Here is a 19,125-nt window from a genome sequence, read left to right as displayed (position 1 = left end):
CCAACCCCCGCCCAACCTCTTTGTTTCCAAACCCCCGCGTCTCCCCAAGCGCTCCGCAAGCTCCCGGTGACCCAGGCCGGGCCGCCTCCCTCCCTCCCGCGAACAGAGCCACGACCAGCGCCCCGGGAAGCCCCGACTCGGGGGGCGCGAGGGGCCGCGGAGCTCCGGGTACCTTCACGAAGAGGGTGATGTCGTGCTCCTGCCGCGGGGCGCCCTCCTCCGACGCCTCGCCGTCCTCCCCGCCGCCGTTCACCCGCGCCGCCTCGTCCGCGCCCTGCACGCTGCCCTCCTCCGCCAGGTGGTTGCCGAGCTCGGCCTCCGGCTCCTCCGGCTCCCCCGGCTCCTCCGGCTCCTCCTGCTCCCCCGGATCCCCCGGCTCCCCCGGCTCCCCCGGCTCCTCCGCCTGCGCGCTGCCGTCGGGGGGCTCCTCCTCGCCCCCGCCCGGCGCCCCCGGGCCGCGCTCTCGCCTCTCCTGCTCCTCCGTCCCCTCCTGGGGTCCCCCCAGGTCCTCCACGGCTGCCGCCCTCGCGTCCCCCGCTTCCTCGGTCCCCGCCGCACCCCGAGGCTCCCCTGCAAGCCCCCCGGGGGCCCCCTCAGTGGGCTGGGGGCCGGGGTCCCCCCCGTCCCCGGGCTCCCCCTGGGGCCCGTGCGCCCCTCCCGCCTGCTCCGCGGCTGCCATGCTCGCCGCCTGCGCCCCCTGCGCCCCCTGCGCCCCCGGACTGCCGCCGCCCGCTCCCTCCGGCCCTTGCTCCGCTGTCTCCTTCGCGTCGGGCGCCTCGGGCTCCTCGGGCTCCTCGGGGCTCCCCCGCAGCTCCCCCGAGGCCTCGCCCTCCTCTCCCCGGGGGACCTCGGCGCACCCCGGGGCGCCCTCCGCGGCGTCCGCCTCGCCCGGTGCTGCGCCCGCGCCCCGCGCCTCGGCCCCCGGGTCCCCGTGGGCGTCCGGCCCCCGCTCGCCCGCGCGCCCCTTGTCGGGATGGGCGCCTCCCGCGGGGCTCAGGGCGGCCGTGGCGGCTGCGCCCTCCCCCTCGCCCCGCGGCGCCCCCGCGGCGCCCTCGCCGGCCTCCGCCCGCCCCGCCTCCGCGCCCGCCTTCTCCGCCGTTGGCGCGGGGACCTCAGGCGGCCCCGGGGGCCCTGGGGGGGCGCCCTCCAGCTCCGCGGCCTCGGCCATGGCCGCAGCGCCCTGTCCGCCCCTGGGGAGCGCTCCTCGACCCTGCGGTGGAGCAGGTGCCCCGCGGCCGCTGCGCCCCTCCTAGGGAGCTCTGCGCGGAGCCCGGGACCTGCGGGGCAGAGTGACGCGACCCCGAGACACCGCGCCCCCCTCCCGGATTTACGCTCTCGGTGTCTCCTCCACCGCGACTGCGGCTCCCCGGTTGCACGTCTGCTTCCCACCCAGACTCTAATTCTGACCTGGGCCCCCCTGGAGGCGCGCGGGCCACGGAGGAGCCGGAGGAGCCGGAGGAGCCGAACCCGGCTGGGGAAGGCCTCTTAGCTCCTGCACCCTTTGAAATGCCTGGCCTGCCGTCCCGGGGCTGCCCAGAAGTCAACGGTGCCAACTCCATCCCCCTGGGGCTTGGGCGGGGTTTGCACCCCATCCTCTCCCCCTGTTCGGTGCCCTGGGAGCCTGGCCAATGACAACCTTTCTCACGGCCCTTGTGGATTTCGGTGAAAAGATCCCGGTTCTACTGGCAGCTTGGGGTGTTTTCTGTAACGGCATCAAGTTCCAGAGCCATTTAAATCACCCCCCAACACCCCACACTGGACACCCAAATACCTAATCTCCGCTTTTCCCCAGGGAGTCGGGCATTAAGCTTCTCAGTTGGTACCCAATGCAAATGCTCCTGTCCTGCCTCATTGTCCAAGAGCAAGGGTGGTAAATTTTGGAAGAAAGGAAACAGGGAGACCACCTTCCAATTTCTGCAGGCCCTTCCTGAGAAGTTCCTGAGGCCCCCAAATAGGAGTAAGAAGAGCCAACTGAGCTGCTCTGACCAGAGAAGGGCTCTGTTGTGTATGAGGGGACCCCTCCTCAAGGTATGACAAGTGTGGGGGCCTTGCACTGAGGAAAGGTTAGATCCTTCATTTCCCTGCTTCCTGAACATTCTAAGAGTCTATCTTGCAGTCTCCTAAATTTTCTAAACCCACGGCCACTGCTTTAGCCTGGGTTATGTGTTCAGTGCTTGGGGAGGTGGGGAGGTGACAATACAGGATTTGAAGAAGGGGTGCTGTGGAATTCACCAGGTTAGGAATCTCCGGGAATCACAGAGTGGACACCTTTTCCCCAAGAAGAGGAAGTTATGGTGAAAATTATGTAGTAAGTTGATTATGAGCTAAGCCGAATCTTGTGGGTTACAGAGAGGACCCCGCTGCCCAGGATGGCCCAGTCTAAATGTGGTGCAGCGGGGAGCCCAACTCAAGACTGATTCGAGTTGTCAAGCTTTTAGTGGCTTTGATGCTGCCCTGAGACACGTCAGTCCATCGCATCCACAGAGGGTTGTGTCATCACTTAAAGATCAGATGGTATCCTTGTTGTGGCTTGGAATCGCCGTTTGGCCAATCACCAGGACGACGGCTCCTAATCCTTATCGCCCATCACCACACACAGGGACAAGACAGGAGCCCAATGTCACTTAGCTTCACGCTACCTTTCTCCAAGGTTGCGCCCTATCTGGAAAGGAAGGGGCCAGAAGCTTCGTCACCACAAAGCATGGCACGTCTGCTCAAAGCACGGCACTGGGGGATCCCTGGGTGGCTCAGCGGTTTGGCGCCTGCCTTTGGCTCAGGGTGCGATCCTGGAGTCCTGGGATCAAGTGCCGTGTCAGGCTCCCGGCATGGAGCCTGCTTCTCCCTCTGCCTGTGTCTCTGCCTCTCTCTCCCTCTCTCTGTCTCTCATAAATAAATAAATAAATAAATAAATAAATAAATAAATAATACATAAATACATAAATCTTTAAAAAAAAAAAAAAAAAAGCACGGCACTGAACCCTGTGAGCTAGACACATGGGACAGAGACTCTGCTCTGCAAAAGCTTCAGTCGCCTGGAAAGGGAGTCCCGCAACATCCACTGGGCAAGACAGCCATCAGCCTTATTTCTTAGGGAAGGACAAAGCCAGCACAGTCAGCCCCCAACAGCAAACACAGGACAAGGACCTACGCAAACCCTGTGAAGCCACATGTGTTTTGGAAAACAGAATAGTTAGAAAGATGGTTGAGTGTTTACAGTGTTTATTTCATAACACGGTACCCCGCCCTGTGATCAGACACATTAATATTTCTGAATGACACCAGCGACCATCCACATTAGATGGAATATATAAAGACCACACATAGCTTTAGGGACCCTAGTTCAAGTTCACCCCCGAATGAGTTCTGGCCAGTCTGGCCTTTGCTTCCAGATGACGTCCCCCCAAAGCTTGCAGTTTTCAGAGTTTTTTGGATTTCAGAATGTATACATGTATTGTGGTCCTGTGACCCACTGAAGGGCTCTAGGTTTATTTGCTCTACTTGGAAACATCGAGATTAGCTCCATCTCTAAGTTTCTTCTTAATAACAAACCAACTGTCTCCAATGCTCTGTTTCCACAAAGAACCAAATTCAAGGCACATATATGTATGTGGGTAACAATGTTCCGTGAACCTTAATTCAAACGAAGATTACAGAAATGTTTTGGTTATAGGAAGGCTGGCATCTCTAAAAAAAAACCCTCCTTTTGAACAAGCCAAGACATGATTAACTCATGAATGCAAACACTACAGTTGACTGACTGGCTGAAAGCTAGCCCCAGGTAGTGTCCTTGTAGAAAAACATTAATAAAGTCTATCCCGTCCTAGCAACTGATCCTGCGTATCCACAAAGCGGTTTTATTCTATAGGATTAGGATTTATTTTTGCATACTGCCTGGATTCATTTCCCCACGTTGACATTGGCTTTCAAAATAACATCATGCCATCTGTAGACTGTCGACTCTTTCACATTTTAATAATAGTTTTAATAAACAATCATTAAATGTTTACGTCACATAATTCGGCAAATTTATTTTCTAGAATTAAACAAATGCATTATTTTTAAATGAATACCGGCTCAAAGCTAAAAATAGAGACGACAGAGAATAACAGAGCTCTTGACAATTTTTCTGTAATCTCATTACTCATAATAAACACTTTTTTCATTTTTGAGAGAGAGAGAGACTGTTCTAGACACTGGGCATAGAGCAATATATAAAACTGAGAAGTTCCCCTCCCTTGCAGGGCTTTAGGATGGAGCAAAAAAGAAATAAGTAGGCAATTAAGCCAGTCACCCTTGCATAATGTTAAGCTTTATCTAGACTTACACTCTTATACTCATGTGCGTGCACACACACATACACATACTGAAAACCTTAACTCCTTTCACTCACACCCCTCATCCAACCTACCAATAAATCCTATTATCGCTGCTTTCTAAAACATATCCAGAATCCAACCTCTTCTCTCTACCCCCTCTTACTACCCCACTGGACCAAGCCACCATTACCTCCAGTCAGGTCCCCTGGTATTCCCTTGCATTTCCAGTCTGTTCTCCACCCCATAGCCAGATGGCCCCCTCTTTGAAATCACAAGTCCACCAGGCCACTTTTATGCTTGAATCCTTTCCTTTTTTGAAAAAAAATTTTTAATTTATTTTTTAAGATTTTGTTTCTAAGAAATCTCTACACCCAGCATGGGGCTCAAACTCACAACCCTGAGATCAAGAGTCACATGCTCTACCCACTGAGCCAGCCAGGCATCCCTATGCTTAAAGCCTTTCAAAGGCTTCCTGTCTCACACCAAGAAAAAGTCAACTCCTTGTGTATCAAGTATGCATCCTATAAAATCAGGCACCCTAATCTCTTTCTGGCCTCAGTTGGCTTCTTACACGTCAGCCTTTCTCTGTTGCCAGAATTTGCTGATCATTCGTCTGCCTGGATGCTTGCCCTACGTCTTTGTAGCTCACCCCTTAACTTGTTGAGATTTTTCATAAGCTATTTTCTCTAAGCACCCTATTTTATTTTATTATCTTATTTTTGTGGTGATAACATTTAGGGTCCACCCTCTTAGCAATATACAATCTGATAGTGTTAACTACGGTGACATAGGGGTACATTAGGTCTCCGGGACGTATTCATCTTGCATCACTGGAGCTTCGTGCCCTTGACCAACATCTTCCTATTTTCCCCTTCCCCTGCAGCCTTTGGTGACCACCATTCTACTCTCTGTTTATATGAGTTTGACTATTAAGATTCCACATATAAGCGGGATCATGCGGTGTTTGCCTTTCTGCCTCTGGCTTATTTCACTTAGAAGGCCCTGTGGGTTTGTCCACGTCGTCACAAATGGCAGGTTTCCTTTCTTTTTAAAGACTGAATGATATTCCATTGTGTGTACACACCACGTTTTCTTTATCCATTCATCCATCCAAGGATATTGACGTTGTTTCCATCGCTTGACTATTGTGAGTAGTGCCGCGGTGATCATGGATAATCTATTTTAAAGCTCAATTCCTACTCCCTGTCAGCCTTTTCAGTCTTACTTTTCCCATAGCAGTTATCTCCATATGACATATCATGTATTTTGCTTATTTAATATCTGTGTCCTCCATCCCACGCCACCAGGACATGGTGGTGCCATGCAGCCAGGGGATTCTGTTTGTCACTGCCTGGAACAGGACTGGGCACATCGTAGAAGCTTAATAAATACTGAATAAGCGAATTACACGTAGGCTTACAAATATATATGTATCAACTCGAACAGGTTTTCAAAAATACTTGCCTAGTTGGTTTTATACTTCAGGGGACAAGTGAATGTCACAAGACACACTGTTCACAGGAATTCTTATCTACTGACTTTGGTGAATACTTCAGCAGATACTTTTAATTATTAGCAAAGGCCAAGTCAGTTCATACACAGAAACGCAAAAGGAAATACCAAATAAACAGAATCGTGAAGGTCGAGGTGAAGTTGCTTAGAGGTTTGCACATCGTTACCTCGGCAGCCAGCACCAGATTAGCTATTTAAATACCAAGGGGGGGTTAGACAGAGGTGACAGATTCAAGGCTGGGGGGCAAGAGGCAAAAGTACTGGTAATTAAGTAGCTTTTAGTAATTACAGCGCTTTCCTACCATAGATTATGAGCATTCGTGCAGCAGGCTAACACAGGGATTAACGAGGAAAAACTCAAGGACTTGTAACAGAACAACTTAAAGATTTGTTGTTTTGCTGTTTTTCCAGAACGAATGGACTCATTTCCATAGAGATCTCTTCTTTCTCTAGCAGGTGTCTGTTCCTTTGAGAAAGACCCTTGGGATTTCAATGTGTGTATAACATTGAGATCACAGGATGCATTATGACTGAATGGAAGTCCCCTTGCACTGATTTCCCTTCAAACAGCAGCTCCGCCTCCCTTAAGATAGACCCCAAACCTGCCTTGATGTCTCTGGCTTTACCCAGTTAATTGTAAAGGTATATTTCAGTTAAAAGAAGACTATGGGGATGCCTGGGTGGCTCAGTGGTTGAGTGTCTGCCTTTAGCTCAGGGAGTGATCCTGGAGTTCCAGGATTGAGTCCCACATCGGTCTCCTACAAGGAGTCTGCTTCTCCTTCTGCCTGTGTCTCTCATGAATAAATATATAAATCTTTAAAAAGAAAAAAAAAAAAGAAGACTATGGCTGGAGTGCCACGGAGGAGCATGGACTCTTGATGTCAGGATTGTGAGTTAAAGCCCCACATTGGGTGTAGAGATTACTTTAAAAAGTAAAATCTTAAAAGAAGGAGGAGGAGGAGAAGAAAAAGAAGAAGAAGAAGGAGGAGGAGGAGGAGGAGGAAGAGGAGGAGGAAGAGGAGGAGGAGGAGGAGGAGGAGAAACTGTCTAAACCAGAAGGCAGGGTTTGAGGCACAGATACACCATCTTACAAGTCAATAAGGACATTACACAAATCAACATGAATAATGCCATGGTGGGTTCTCAGATCAAACTGTTGCCTGATTTAAATCCCACTTTATCTTGTGTTAACTGTGGGATCCTGACTAAGTTTTTTATCTAGAACAGAAGACATTGTAATAGGACCATGGCCATTGTAAGTCAGAGAATGTACAGATCATACGCAGCACAGCACTTGTTGACATTGTGACCTCATTGTTAGTATTGTCCCGGAGGATACATCTTGACAGAACAGTGTATTAAAGTGTTGGAAAAGCATGACACTTCATCCTACTTAGCCCATGACAGTCCTGGGTTATCCTGTTGACTCAGGAGCATAACCATAAAAGCACCCCCTGCATCCCACTCACAAATATGCCTTAGTTTGTACAATGAATCATATGGTCACCCTACCATGAACTCACCTAGCTAGTGAAAATTTTTTTCTGTTTTCCTTCCACATGATCTTGCACTGTTCTCAAAACAAACTGGTTATGGAACAAATACCTGCTGGATGAGAGAAGAGATTTTTGACAAAGATGGGGAGAGAGGGGGAAAAGAGGAGGGGAAAGGGAAGAGGAGAAGTCGCCAAAATTATATTACAAACCACTTGCTGAAAGCCCCTCTGGAAAGGCAGCCTACAGTCTGGAAGGCAAAGACAAAGTCATGTTGCAGGGCTCATGGTCAGTAGAGGGAGAAGGATAGGGGTGGAAGGTGTGGACACCCATGCCAAGCAGGCTCCTGGGCCCCCCAGTTCCAGCCTCCTATTCTCACATCACCTTCACTCTGACCCCAGGAAGAGCAGTAACAATCCTACTGCGGATAAAAACAATACCAAAACTAAATACTGAAAGCCAATTCTTTTTGTTTTTTTTTTTGAAAGCCAGGTTTAAACCTTCAACTTCTATCTATAAAGTTTTTTTGAAGCATTTTGGTATTTTTCTCAAACTGTTCAGTCTTTTGTATTTCCTCTGTATATGTTGTAGAAACTCACTTTTCTTTTAACTCTAAATTCCCAAGTTTTTTCTCTCCTCCCTCTAGTCCTCCAGAGTCCTGAAATCCTTAGCAATAGATTGATGGAGGTGTATGTGAACACTGAGCTTCAAATCGGGGCAGTTATGTCTCTCGTGGGACATCTGGTAATGTCTGAACACACTTTTTGGTTGTATGACTGAACACTGCCACTGGCATCTAGTGAGTAGAGGCCAGGTGTGCTACTACACTTCCTCCCATGCACAGGATAGTCCCTCTCACCCCGGAGAATTAACCAGCCCTTAATGTCAATTGTTGGGTGAGAGGCAGTCTAGCCTCCCTCCAGCCCCCTGATTACAGGTATTTCCATAGAAAATGCCTTAATCTCATATATTGACAGTTCTAGGGGCATGGGGTAGTAGAGGAGGGCATGTTGTGTTGTGTCTGGGGGTTGTCACTCCTCAAAACTTCTCCTCACAGATTACTAATGAATCTTGATGAGAAGCTCTTTAAAATGATAGATTATGAGATTTGAATCTAGAAGTCTAGGCTCAGCTCCTAATTCTGCTGCTAACTGGCTGTATTATATTGGGCAAGCCACTTCTTGGTGACAAACCTACTGCCCTGGGTTTCTCTGAGCATTGAAAGAGAAAATGTCTACAGCGTTTTGTAAACCTGGATGTTTCTGTACAATCACCAAGTGATATTGATTTGCTTTCAGGTGGTGATCCAATTGACTGGTCCTATTGTTTTTCACTGTCTAGATATTGGAATGGACCTCTTCTATAACACAGGACATTTATCTAAAATATTAATCCCTTGATACTTGTCAAAATGCCAGCTTTCATGGCCCTGGGCATTCATTGACACGTAAGGGCTTAGAAAATTCAATTTTCTAAACTTCTATTCCTTACAGGAAACACTGGGGGAAAAAGTTATCTGCCAGAATGAAAAAAGATGGAGCTAAAAAGAAAAGATGATACTAGAGCATGCCTTGTTCCTACACATCCGGAAAATACCCCTCATCTGTGGGAAGCCAGATAAGCTCTGAGTGGCTAGGAGAAGCCTCAGCTGGCCAGATTTGAGACTTTCAAATCTTTTGTTTTTATCATTTCACCTAAATATAGGTTCATGAAAAAGTGAGCACCACATCACAAAATTCAGTCACCATCTCTATGTAATATAGTCATGGGACTGTCCTTTAGAAAAACCATTTCTATTCTACGCACAGCATTGAGAAGACCTACCTATACATCCATCATCCAATGCATCCATCCATCACCCTTCTATTCATCCATCATCCTTCCACCCATCCATCTATCCATCCATCCATCTCCTTCCATTCATCCATCTATCATCCTTCCATCCATCCATCCATCCATCCATCCATCCATCCATCCATCATCCACCACACTACAAACTTTTTCTGAGGACTTTTTTTTGTGACACAGACTCAGCTAGTGTTGGAGAAATAAACACAAATGGAACAAGGGTCCCACCCTACTATGGAAAAACCTTACTGAACTTGTTCATTGCTGATGTTTCAAGCCATGCTTCATCAGTAACTTTGATTATGCATTTGTTTATTTTGAAGATGTTTAACCACAGTCTATAAACTCAAATATGCCAAGGCCCTGTTTTGTAAAAATATTTTTGCTGCTCATATTTTGAAACACACTTCTTTAAAACATGGAGCCAATTGTTTGAAATGTATTTTTGTTCATGTATTTAGCACACTTAGAATGAAATCATTTAGCTCATGACTTTTACACCCCCCAAATCTTACTGACATTTGAGCTTTCCTCTTTAATTTGGTTGAGTTTAATTTGATTGGACCAGAAGGAGATAAAGGCTTTGAAGGATGGTCTACCAGGGTCTCAGCTCTGTTGGCACATTCCCACTGGAGGTGCATATGTGTGATCAAGAAAGTGGTGAACTCAGTGACCTGGGGGAGTTCCTTTCACTTCATGAGACATCACCCTGAATGAGGCTCTCAAATCAGATGATTGTGGGGTTCCTTCAGCACTCCAATTCTATAACCTATGATCTCACATCTCATATATTTGGAAATCACTAATCAGAGCGGAACAAAGCTCAGAATCAGGAAGTAAGCAGAAAAGGTGTCCCTGAGCCAAAAACAATATAACTGAGTTTGCCTCCTAAAGTGTGAGTGTTTTTCCCCAAGGATGAGCAACTGAGCTCTCATACCAAGCCCATGACTCTATCCTAAATTCAATCTAACCTATTTTCTGGTGTCTTGATCCAGAACACATCAGAAACAGAACAAAAGGAAGGCTGAAACAGTCCTCTTCATGAAGACAAAATACTTAAATGAAAAGCAAAAGAATGCTTACAGTTTTAAGTTTCAGCTAGCCATGAGCTTGGCTTCCTTATTTCAAATGAACCAAGAAAATGACTTTTTAATTGAAAAACAGAAAGGAGGAACCCAAGGAACATGGGAGGGAAGAGGGAAAGAGGGAGAGGAGGAGGGAGAGAGAGAAGAAGGGAGGAAAGAAAGGAAGGAAGACCCTTATATGCGTGGCACATAGTACAGAATAATGAACCAAAATCTCAAAAGCAGGCTTGTGGTTGTGTGTACTGGGTGGAAAAAAAAAAACAATGTGGATGTTTGGTTATATTTTATTATATTTATTTATTAAACGGAATATATTTTATTATATTTATTTATTACTGGCATAATCGGGACAAAATCCCATATGTAAATATTTCGGGTACAGTGATTTTATATAAATAAATTATATACAACTACTTAGCATATATTATAATTATCCTTCTAGAATGTAAAGCATTATAGTACCAATTAGAAATTTTTTTTTGTTTTTTTTGTTTTTTTTTTTTTTTACCAATTAGAAATTTAACTAGAAATTTACATGACACAGTAAATTCTGCCCTTTATACTTCCTTTATGGCAACCTAAATTAGGTTTAAAATTCTTCCATAATTCTATTGCAGGTATGGTTACTGGGAGCAAAATCAAAGACCTTAAAAATTGTTCTGTCCATTTCCCTCTTATAAAGAGAATATTATGCATTCTTCCACTATTTGGAGCATTTTTATACACTTTTATACATTTTTTTAAACCATTTAATTATCTCAAAACCCCCGGGAGGTGGTCACTGTCCTGGAGTAGAAATAGAGGATGCCACCCACTGAAACAACATGGAATTGAACTGGATTAAATTATGAGTTGTAGATTTGACTCTTTCACATGATTTTTTTCTGAACTATTTCCCCTGAGGATGACTTGATCACTTTCAGGCCTTGTATAAAAGTAACAATCATAATAACCATCCCTGATGGTCATAAAATAAGATTGTTGTGCCCCACTTTTTTCCCAGCTTTATTGAGATATAATTGAAGCACCACATTGTGTGAGATTTAAGACGTACATGATGATTTGACACACATATATATTGCGACACGATCACCACAATAAGGTTACTTAACACCTCATGTAATTACCATTTTTTGGTGTGATGATCGACGTTTCAGATCTGCCCTCTTAGCAACTTTTAAGTACACTTCAAGGATATTTTCAAGTATATTTCAGTACAGTTAACTGTAGTCACCTGGCTGTACATTAGCTGCACAGAACTTACTGATCCAACCACTGGAAATTTGTACCCTTGGATCAGTATCTCCCCATTTCCTCACCCCCAGCCCCAAGAGAGCACCAGTGTATTCTCTGTTCCTGTGAGTTCAGGTTTTGCAGATTCTACATAGAAGTGAGGTTGCGCTCTGCTTTTATGTAGAACTCTATTTGGGGGCCTTGCCTCCCTCGTGTGCAGGTGGCTGACTTTGGGCCACAGCCTCCATCCTGCAGGCTCACCAGGAAGACTGCTGCCCAAATCCCACTCCTATCCCTGCCAGCCTTGCGAACACTGCTGCTAGGCTTTGTTCTCTTTTCTCTTGTTTATTTATTTTCCCTTAAAAATGGGGCCTATTAGTGCCCCAGAATCTGAGGTCCTCCCTGTTCCTTGGCTTATAAACAATTGCTCCACCAGAAGCAGTGATGAGAGGCACAAGTACCTTCCTCAGACCCTGTACAGTAGCCCTAAAATGATAAAATATTCTGGAAAGATCCCAGTGCCAAAGGTGTTCTTGGCAGAGGAATTTGAAAAACACCAAGTGACATGGAGATCTCCATGGCACCTGGAACTCTTAACATGTCCAAAAACAGCAGGTGGGGTTCTGGAGAGCACTGTCAATAGGTGTATAGTCCTGACTTCCTTCTTACTAGGACTTGGGGCAAGTTGCTTGGGGCAAGTTAGCCTATGTGCTTTCCTCTTCCATGGTATGGGTCCTCCTACTAGGGATGTTATGAGTCAATGTGTACAAAGTATCACCGATCCTCATTATTTGAGGATTTAAACACGTGGTGAAACTTTTTTTTTTCTTTATTTGTATACATTTGCAACCCCATTTGTACTTGTGCATATTTATAACCCAAAAATCAAGTTAGTCCAACAATTCACCAGCCCTTTTTCTACTGAGACAGGGATAGCAATTTTCTCACCAAGAAAAAAAAAAAAAAGAAATACATCCTTATCATCCATCTGGAAGATTCCCTCTGGAAGGCTCCTGACTACATTTGTAAATGGAAACCAGCTTTTTTTCAAAACTCCATTTCATATTTAAGTCTCTGATTTCACAGATGACATTCATGGCATTTATTAACATACAGGATTGTCTTTAAACAAAATTTTAGAATAAGTCCAGGGCAGACCAGCCCTTTCTTCTCCCTCTTTCACTTGCACTTGGCTTCTGGGTGTCTTTGGACAAGTTGCCCAGCCTTACAACTGGGAAGTGACCCCTGCCCTGCTCTCACAAATTACAAGGTTATTTGGGGCCAAACAAGAAGTCTGTGTGAACAAAATTCGGGTAAGTCATCTGCATCAGACTAGTAGTGCTCACAGGCAATGGCGTCCAACCCCAGCTGTGCCTCACAATGACAGGGGTGCCGAGGGAGTGTGCCAGAATGAAAGGTCCCCTGGCTCTGTCTCCAGAAATGATTTATCCAATGGATCAGACTGGAGGCCCTGATGTCTGTTCTGTTCGTTGTCTCATGTTCTTTTGGGTTTGGGAAGACCGCCCTGGGATCACACATCTACACCTTTGTGTGAACTTGGGTCAATGAGCTACCACTCCAAGGAACATTTACACTTCAGGTCCCTACCTCTATTTGGGAAATAAAAGCTTCGCTCCCATGAAGATGTTAAGGCACCCAAGAGCAAGTGACATTTTCAGGTAGACAATCTGACAGTTCCCTGAAGTTAACCCACCTGGGACCTTCAATGAAAGAATAAAAGGAAGGTATATTTTGGCCATCTGGGTGTTTATAGTGAAGAAATAAATAAGGAACCTGGTACGTGTGAAAGCATTTTTGGACACGTGGCAGTCAGAGAAGGAGGAAATTCTGGATTATTTGGAAGAGTGAGAAAAGGGATGAACTGCTAGATTTCAAAGCAACCCTATTTGGAGAAGACTTTGCATTTTTTGGATGTAATTATTCTTCCTTATAAATCTAAGTGGTTTACAAGGCATTACTGGTCTGCATGTCTCTGGTGCACTTATGTGCATTACACCTGAAAAAATCCAGTTGGGTGAGTGCAGGAGCATTCGATACACACAAAACTTGAAAGCTGTTTTATAAGCTTGTCTTTAAACCAGGAAGTTGAATTTTCCCAGAATCACACTGGCTCATGTTTCAACAGAAACTCCAAGCTCACAAAATACGGGTTCCGGGTGTATTTCTCTACCCCTCGCTAACCGATTCTTCCCTTTTTTTTTTCTTTTGCTTTAAGTGTGTGTGCCCTGCTATAAATTCAGGTGGCAGTTCTCCTAGGTTGAAATGAAGAGATGTTTCACCTCTCCGAGGACTTTGGAGGCTTTGTTCAAGTTTTCTTTCATGGGATTTGAAGGCATAATTGTTGCACTGCTGTAAGCTGAGCACTTTCTGAAGTCACAGAAGCAGCTCACGACCAGGCACCTGCCTGAAATAGGCAGCATATGCACTCAACAACAGCTGGGAGCCAGCGGAGAGACAGACCTGGGCCCTGTCTCTGTGAATATGGAAGTCAGAAAAAAAATAAAATTGATCAGCTATCCTCTTTTTAGGGTTGTAGCAACCACATGAGCTGGATGTTCTGATTACAACAAGGCACCATAATCGAAGTCCCCAAAGGGCACATGGACAGAATTTGGGAGGTTGCTGGGGGGGGGAGGGGAATCATATTTTTATATGCACAAAACTCAAATTTGCCAATTCCTTCCATGGTGAATGTAAGGAAGAAACTATTGCAATAATTATAGCTGTGGCTTTATCCCCAACACAAATCAGAGACATTTTTGTAACTCATTCCAGACGTGAGCTATTTTAAAGTGTCATTTCCATTTCTCACTACTTCGAAATTTCAGTAGTTATCAGACCTGCCTCTGGAGTTCATGTAATGGGTTCATAAAGAAATGCCTGTATTGCTCCTTCATTTCTTCTTAATCACACATTTCTTCTTGCTGCCTGCTCATTCCATTTCAGTATAATTGGCTTCCTTTGAGATCCTATGCGTTTTTATCTTAGGCATTGAAAGCATTCAAAGAGAGCTCACCAGGCTAGCAAAGGGATCCATCGCTCACAGAAAAGGTCAAGAACCCTTGAACTAGAATTTCTCGGTGGTATTTTAAGTAAGCCACATATGTGTATTTTAAGAGGGGTACCAGTTACACAGGTATATTTATTTGTCAAAATTATACCGTTAATGAAAACCATCTAAATGTGTTTGCACCAAGACATGGATAGACAAACTGTGCTCTATCCGTACAAAGGAAATACCCCTCAGTAATCAAAAGGTCCAGCTATTGATACGTACAACAACATAGATGAATCTCAAATGCATTATGAAAAATGGAGGAAAAAAAAGAAAAAGAAAAATGGAAGAAGCTAGACTCAAAAACTACGTAACATATCATTCCATTTATATGGTATTATTTCTAAGCCAAAACCATACAGAAAGAAAACAAATCAGTGGTTGACCAAGGGCAGGGAGTGGGGGCATTGCTGGCACGGGCACAAGGGGATTTCTGGAGATGGATGGAATTTTTGTATTGTGATGTATGTAAATTTACCTTAAAATGCTATGATTATGACCTGACCCATGTTAGTTGCCTCAATATCCCCTGTGTTCCAGCTCTCCCTGAAGATGCAAGTGGGTGGCAGCCCCATCCTGAGCATGAAGGGCAGACCAGACCTCTCCCGTTCCTTCCTCTGTGGCTGGCTTCTCTGGTCCCCTAGGACACCCAAGTTCCCATGTCCACCTGCTGCGTCTCCTCCCTTCCTCATTTCCGCCTCTTTTCCATTGTTTTCCAAACACACCACCCCACAGAAGGTAGTTGACATAGTTAGGACATAATTTATAGCCCAAACTTGTACACTGGTAAAAATGAAGGCAATTATGCTTGGGCTACAGGTGTAAACCACAAGATTGACCCAGCAAATGAGGACCCGCAGCTTCATGACACGAGAGAGACGGTTTACTTAAGAATCGGGGCTAATGGTGAGCACTGGGTCAGGGAGTTGGTTACATCAGACCCACATGGGACCAAAAAAAAAAAAAAAAAAAGCAAAAAAATTGACATACTGATTCTTAAGAGCTTTAGATCATTCCTGGCTCCAGAAGGAGTCACTGGGTACACCTGCTCCGTCTAGCATGGCTCCTCTACTCTCTCCACCTTGTCCTGAATTCTCCCCCTAAACTTACTCACACTCATCCCAAAAAGGCCCAGCAACAGGCTTCTGCTAGTCAGTTCTCCCTCCTGATATCTGCTCATGAGCTCCAAAACAGAGGCAATCACACTCGTGAAACCATCTCGTTTCAACCTTTGAGACTTCTATGAGGTACCTGGAATTACTATCCCCATTTTAAAGATGAGCAGGTTGAGATTCAGAGGTGTCAACTATCTCTGGCAACTGGCAGAGCCAAGAGTCCAAGCCAGGCCCCTCAGACAGTGCCGGGGACGTGCAAACTCCTACACCTGGCCGCAGTCAGGCTTGCCTCGCCCAAGGACACCTCGTGCCAATGTCAGGCACATGTTTGCTGTGTGCCTGCCTACCCACCTGCTAGATTTAATTGTTTAAACAACCAAATTAACTCAGCAGCTGACAAATAACCTGGTTATTTCCATGGCATTCAAACTCCAGGAGCTTAAATAATCAGTAAAGGTCGGTGCGAGCTTATGAACACAGATTCAGGAATCAAGACAACATTCCTGTTCTTGGCTTCTCGAGTCATGATAACCTTGTTTTGAAGTTCAAAGTCATTTCCCTTCTAGACTTTGAAACTCAGGCTTGACCCCACACCAGGTTGTTTCTCTATGCCTCCAAATCTGTGAATACAAATTGAAAACATGGATGGAAAATTTGGGTGGTTTTCATTTTCTACCCAATGGGCGTAGATTGGAGAGTTAGAAAGGCCTCCAAAGCAGGCTTAAATTTTTCCATTTTATCCAAATGCTTGAGAATAAGAAGAAACCTTCATGGGTGTATGTAACTGGCAGCCCCCTCTTTTCTAGTGGAGGTGTTGACCAGCCAGAAAGTAGGAACATGAAGTGAACTTTTCCCGTGGAAACGATGTGGTAAGTGGAGAACGAATGTCCAGAGAAGTTTCCTCATGTGAGTCCTGAGAGAGAGAGCCAAAGAAGGGAGGAAGAGGGAAGCAAGGTCCTTTCCTAGACCAGAATTAATCTACCACAAATTCTCATAAAAATAAGTGAGTTTCTAGAATCTTTCCGTGTTTTCTGCACTCTCCTCCAAGGTCCTAACATTATTCTTGGGAGGTCCAGGCTCTCCGTTTTCTCTTACACCACCATGAGGACTCCCTGCCCATTCTCTCTTTCTCTCTTCATCCTAATCACCTTCCATACCCCTCAAACCTGAACTCTTATCCTTTCGTTGTTGTTAAGTTCTGGTAAGCGTTGGGAAGCACTAATAGCAAACTCATATGATGCTGGCTGAATGCCAAGCACTGTTTTAAGTACATAACATACATTAAATCGTGTGATTCTTACGATGATCTTCCAGGTAAATACTATTACTACCACTTCACACTAAAGATGAAGAGACTGGCACAGAGAGGGTAAGTAATTTGCCCAAGGTCATCCAGTTGCAAAGCAGCAGAGCCCAGCAACATACCACCACCCAGACAGCTTGGCTCCAGAGTCTGGGAACTTAACTCTACGAACTTAACCCTTCCTAGTATTTGGGAAGCATGGGCTTAGTGCCAGTGTACAGCATGTATCTATATTTAGGCCCGAGATATGCCTTGAGACCTGCTGGTGTGTCAGTCACTGTGCTAGGGCTGGGGACACAGGGGTGGCAAGGCCACATAGCCCATGCCCAAATGGAGCCACACTCCTGGAAGGCCTCAGACAAATTAGCCAAGCAATTACAACATAGAGGAAATAAATGTTTCTATTAGGACCATGCAGGAGGGGCGCCCAACCCTGATGTGGTACTGGCCAGGTGTGGAGTGAAGCTCCATCAGGTCTAGGGTCCACCTGAAAAATGAATAGAAATTTAGCTGGTGGTCAAAAAAAGGTAGGAGATAGCATTCTGGGCAGAGGAGTGAGTGTGGGGAAACTCAGAGCAAGAAAAAACACCCTCAGTGAGGATGGAGCTGAGCCTGGACGAGCTAAGGCCAGTCAGGTGAAGGGCAGAGAGCCCTGCAGAGGCAGGCAAGGATCAGGCCTTGAAGGGCCCTGTAAGCCCCATCAGAAAGTCTGGGCTTTATCCAAGGAGCATTGCAGCATCCCAAAGGGTGGCCCACTGGGGACAAAATGAACAGATGTGCCTCTAGGGATCGCACTTGCAGGAAGGGGCTGGAAGGATGTGGCCACAGTCCAGGATAGGGCCCGCTCTCTGCAGATCTTCCTGATAAGTGGAAAGCTCCAACCTGGGAGTCTGGCCCTGTAACAATCGCTCTGGACTCAACATCAAGGGGGGACGGAATGGGGGGTATCTGAAAAGGGCTCATCCAACTGTAGGGCTGTGACTTTCCACCACCAGTTCCCCACAGGGGTAATTTTGTCCCCCAGAAGGCATTTGGCAAAATATGGAGGCATTTTTGGTTGTCAGAGTTTGGGGGAGTATACTGGATAGAGACTGGGGATGTGTGCTATGAGGCACAGCACAGCCCCTGCACAAGGAATGATCCAGCCCAAAATGCCAACCGCGGGATGGCCCCAGACAGAGACAATAGCAATACACAGTTACAAGGGGAGTGGGTGAGGGTGGGAGTGAGGCACCTCTGCGAATACCTCTTTAGAATGGCTTTGACTTTGGGATCCTGTACATTCAATGTACTATATTAAAATCTTAAGATTATTTTGCCAGTACAAAACTAATTTTTTTTAAAAAGAGGTCAGCAATTCAGATTTCCAAATTTCTGTCCCTTCTGAACTTTATTTGTAAACCTCGGATCTTTCTAATGAACTATCTTCTTAATAAATCAGTGGCATCTTTACCACAACACCATACTGGCTGGGATCCCCTTCCTGTGAAATTTTCACAGCGGATGTGCACCCTATTTCTTTAGAAAGGCTCAACTTCCCCTTTAATCTCATCTGAAACCAGCAGTGATCTGGTTTCAGTGAACCTTGTTTTGCTCCAGGACTCACCTGGGCAATGCATTTATTCTACAGGGAAGCTTTTGAATGAACTCACCACCTGATCCCTCCCTGGTATCCATAGGCTCTGAGAGGTCAGAATCCTGTTTTCTTCCACTGTGGCCACTATCCCTTCAGAAGTCTTTTTGAAGGCCGGCTGGCTCATTAGGAGGGAGGATCATATATCCAAGGCGTGTGAGCCCTCCTTTCAGGACATGTTCACCTGTAAAGGGGTTTTTGGCAGGTGACCAGCTTCCAGGAATTTTCTACCTAGATCATGGGGCCCAAACTCCCCAGTCCCGGGGTCAGCCCATGGAATTTATGACGCACCTTGCTGTATCAGGCAACCTGGCATGACTCCACTGTGCCCAGATAAATGGAATCAAAACCTTCCCCCTGTTTCCACGGGCCAGCTCTCTTGGGAGGCGAGGTGAGGCAAAGAGGATCCATAATCCTGGCTGGATTTGTGGGAGTAAGCAAAGAGGGGAATCAGTGCAGAAGGAAATTCCCTCCTGTGCAGGAGGGAGCTTCCCTCTCTATAGGACTTGAG

The 19,125-nt window shown here is 46.1% G+C and overlaps 1 protein-coding gene and 1 long non-coding RNA gene across 7 annotated transcripts in view; both read right to left on the bottom strand.

Annotated features, from left to right (window-relative positions):
- CLIC6 (chloride intracellular channel 6) overlaps positions 1 to 1,533 on the bottom strand; it is a 45,586-nt gene extending 44,053 nt beyond the window's left edge. The window contains exon 1 of one of the 2 annotated variants that reach the window (XM_049104790.1): positions 173 to 1,533. In XM_049104790.1, coding sequence (XP_048960747.1) covers positions 173 to 1,168 — 996 coding nt within the window. In that variant the 5' untranslated portion in view covers positions 1,169 to 1,533. The remainder of the gene's footprint in view (positions 1 to 172) is intronic. The other variant, XM_035709429.2, reaches the window with a different exon arrangement.
- Positions 1,534 to 10,719: 9,186 nt separating this feature from the next.
- LOC125754166 (uncharacterized) overlaps positions 10,720 to 19,125 on the bottom strand; it is a 45,599-nt gene continuing 37,193 nt past the window's right edge. The window contains exons 4-6 of one of the 5 annotated variants that reach the window (XR_007407696.1): positions 18,906 to 19,033; positions 18,634 to 18,798; positions 10,720 to 16,591 (exon numbers count right to left, since the gene is read on the bottom strand). This is a non-coding gene — a long non-coding RNA (uncharacterized LOC125754166). Of the gene's footprint in view, positions 16,592 to 16,655; positions 17,469 to 18,633; positions 18,799 to 18,905; positions 19,034 to 19,125 lie in introns of those variants that run through there. The other 4 variants (XR_007407694.1, XR_007407693.1, XR_007407697.1 and 1 more) reach the window with 4 other exon arrangements.

The sequence above is a fragment of the Canis lupus genome, chromosome 31 (genome assembly GCF_003254725.2).
Source record: "Canis lupus dingo isolate Sandy chromosome 31, ASM325472v2, whole genome shotgun sequence".
Taxonomy (NCBI): domain Eukaryota; kingdom Metazoa; phylum Chordata; class Mammalia; order Carnivora; family Canidae; genus Canis; species Canis lupus.
Note: the sequence above shows the minus strand (reverse complement) of the source record. Positions and strands in the feature narration are given on the sequence as shown.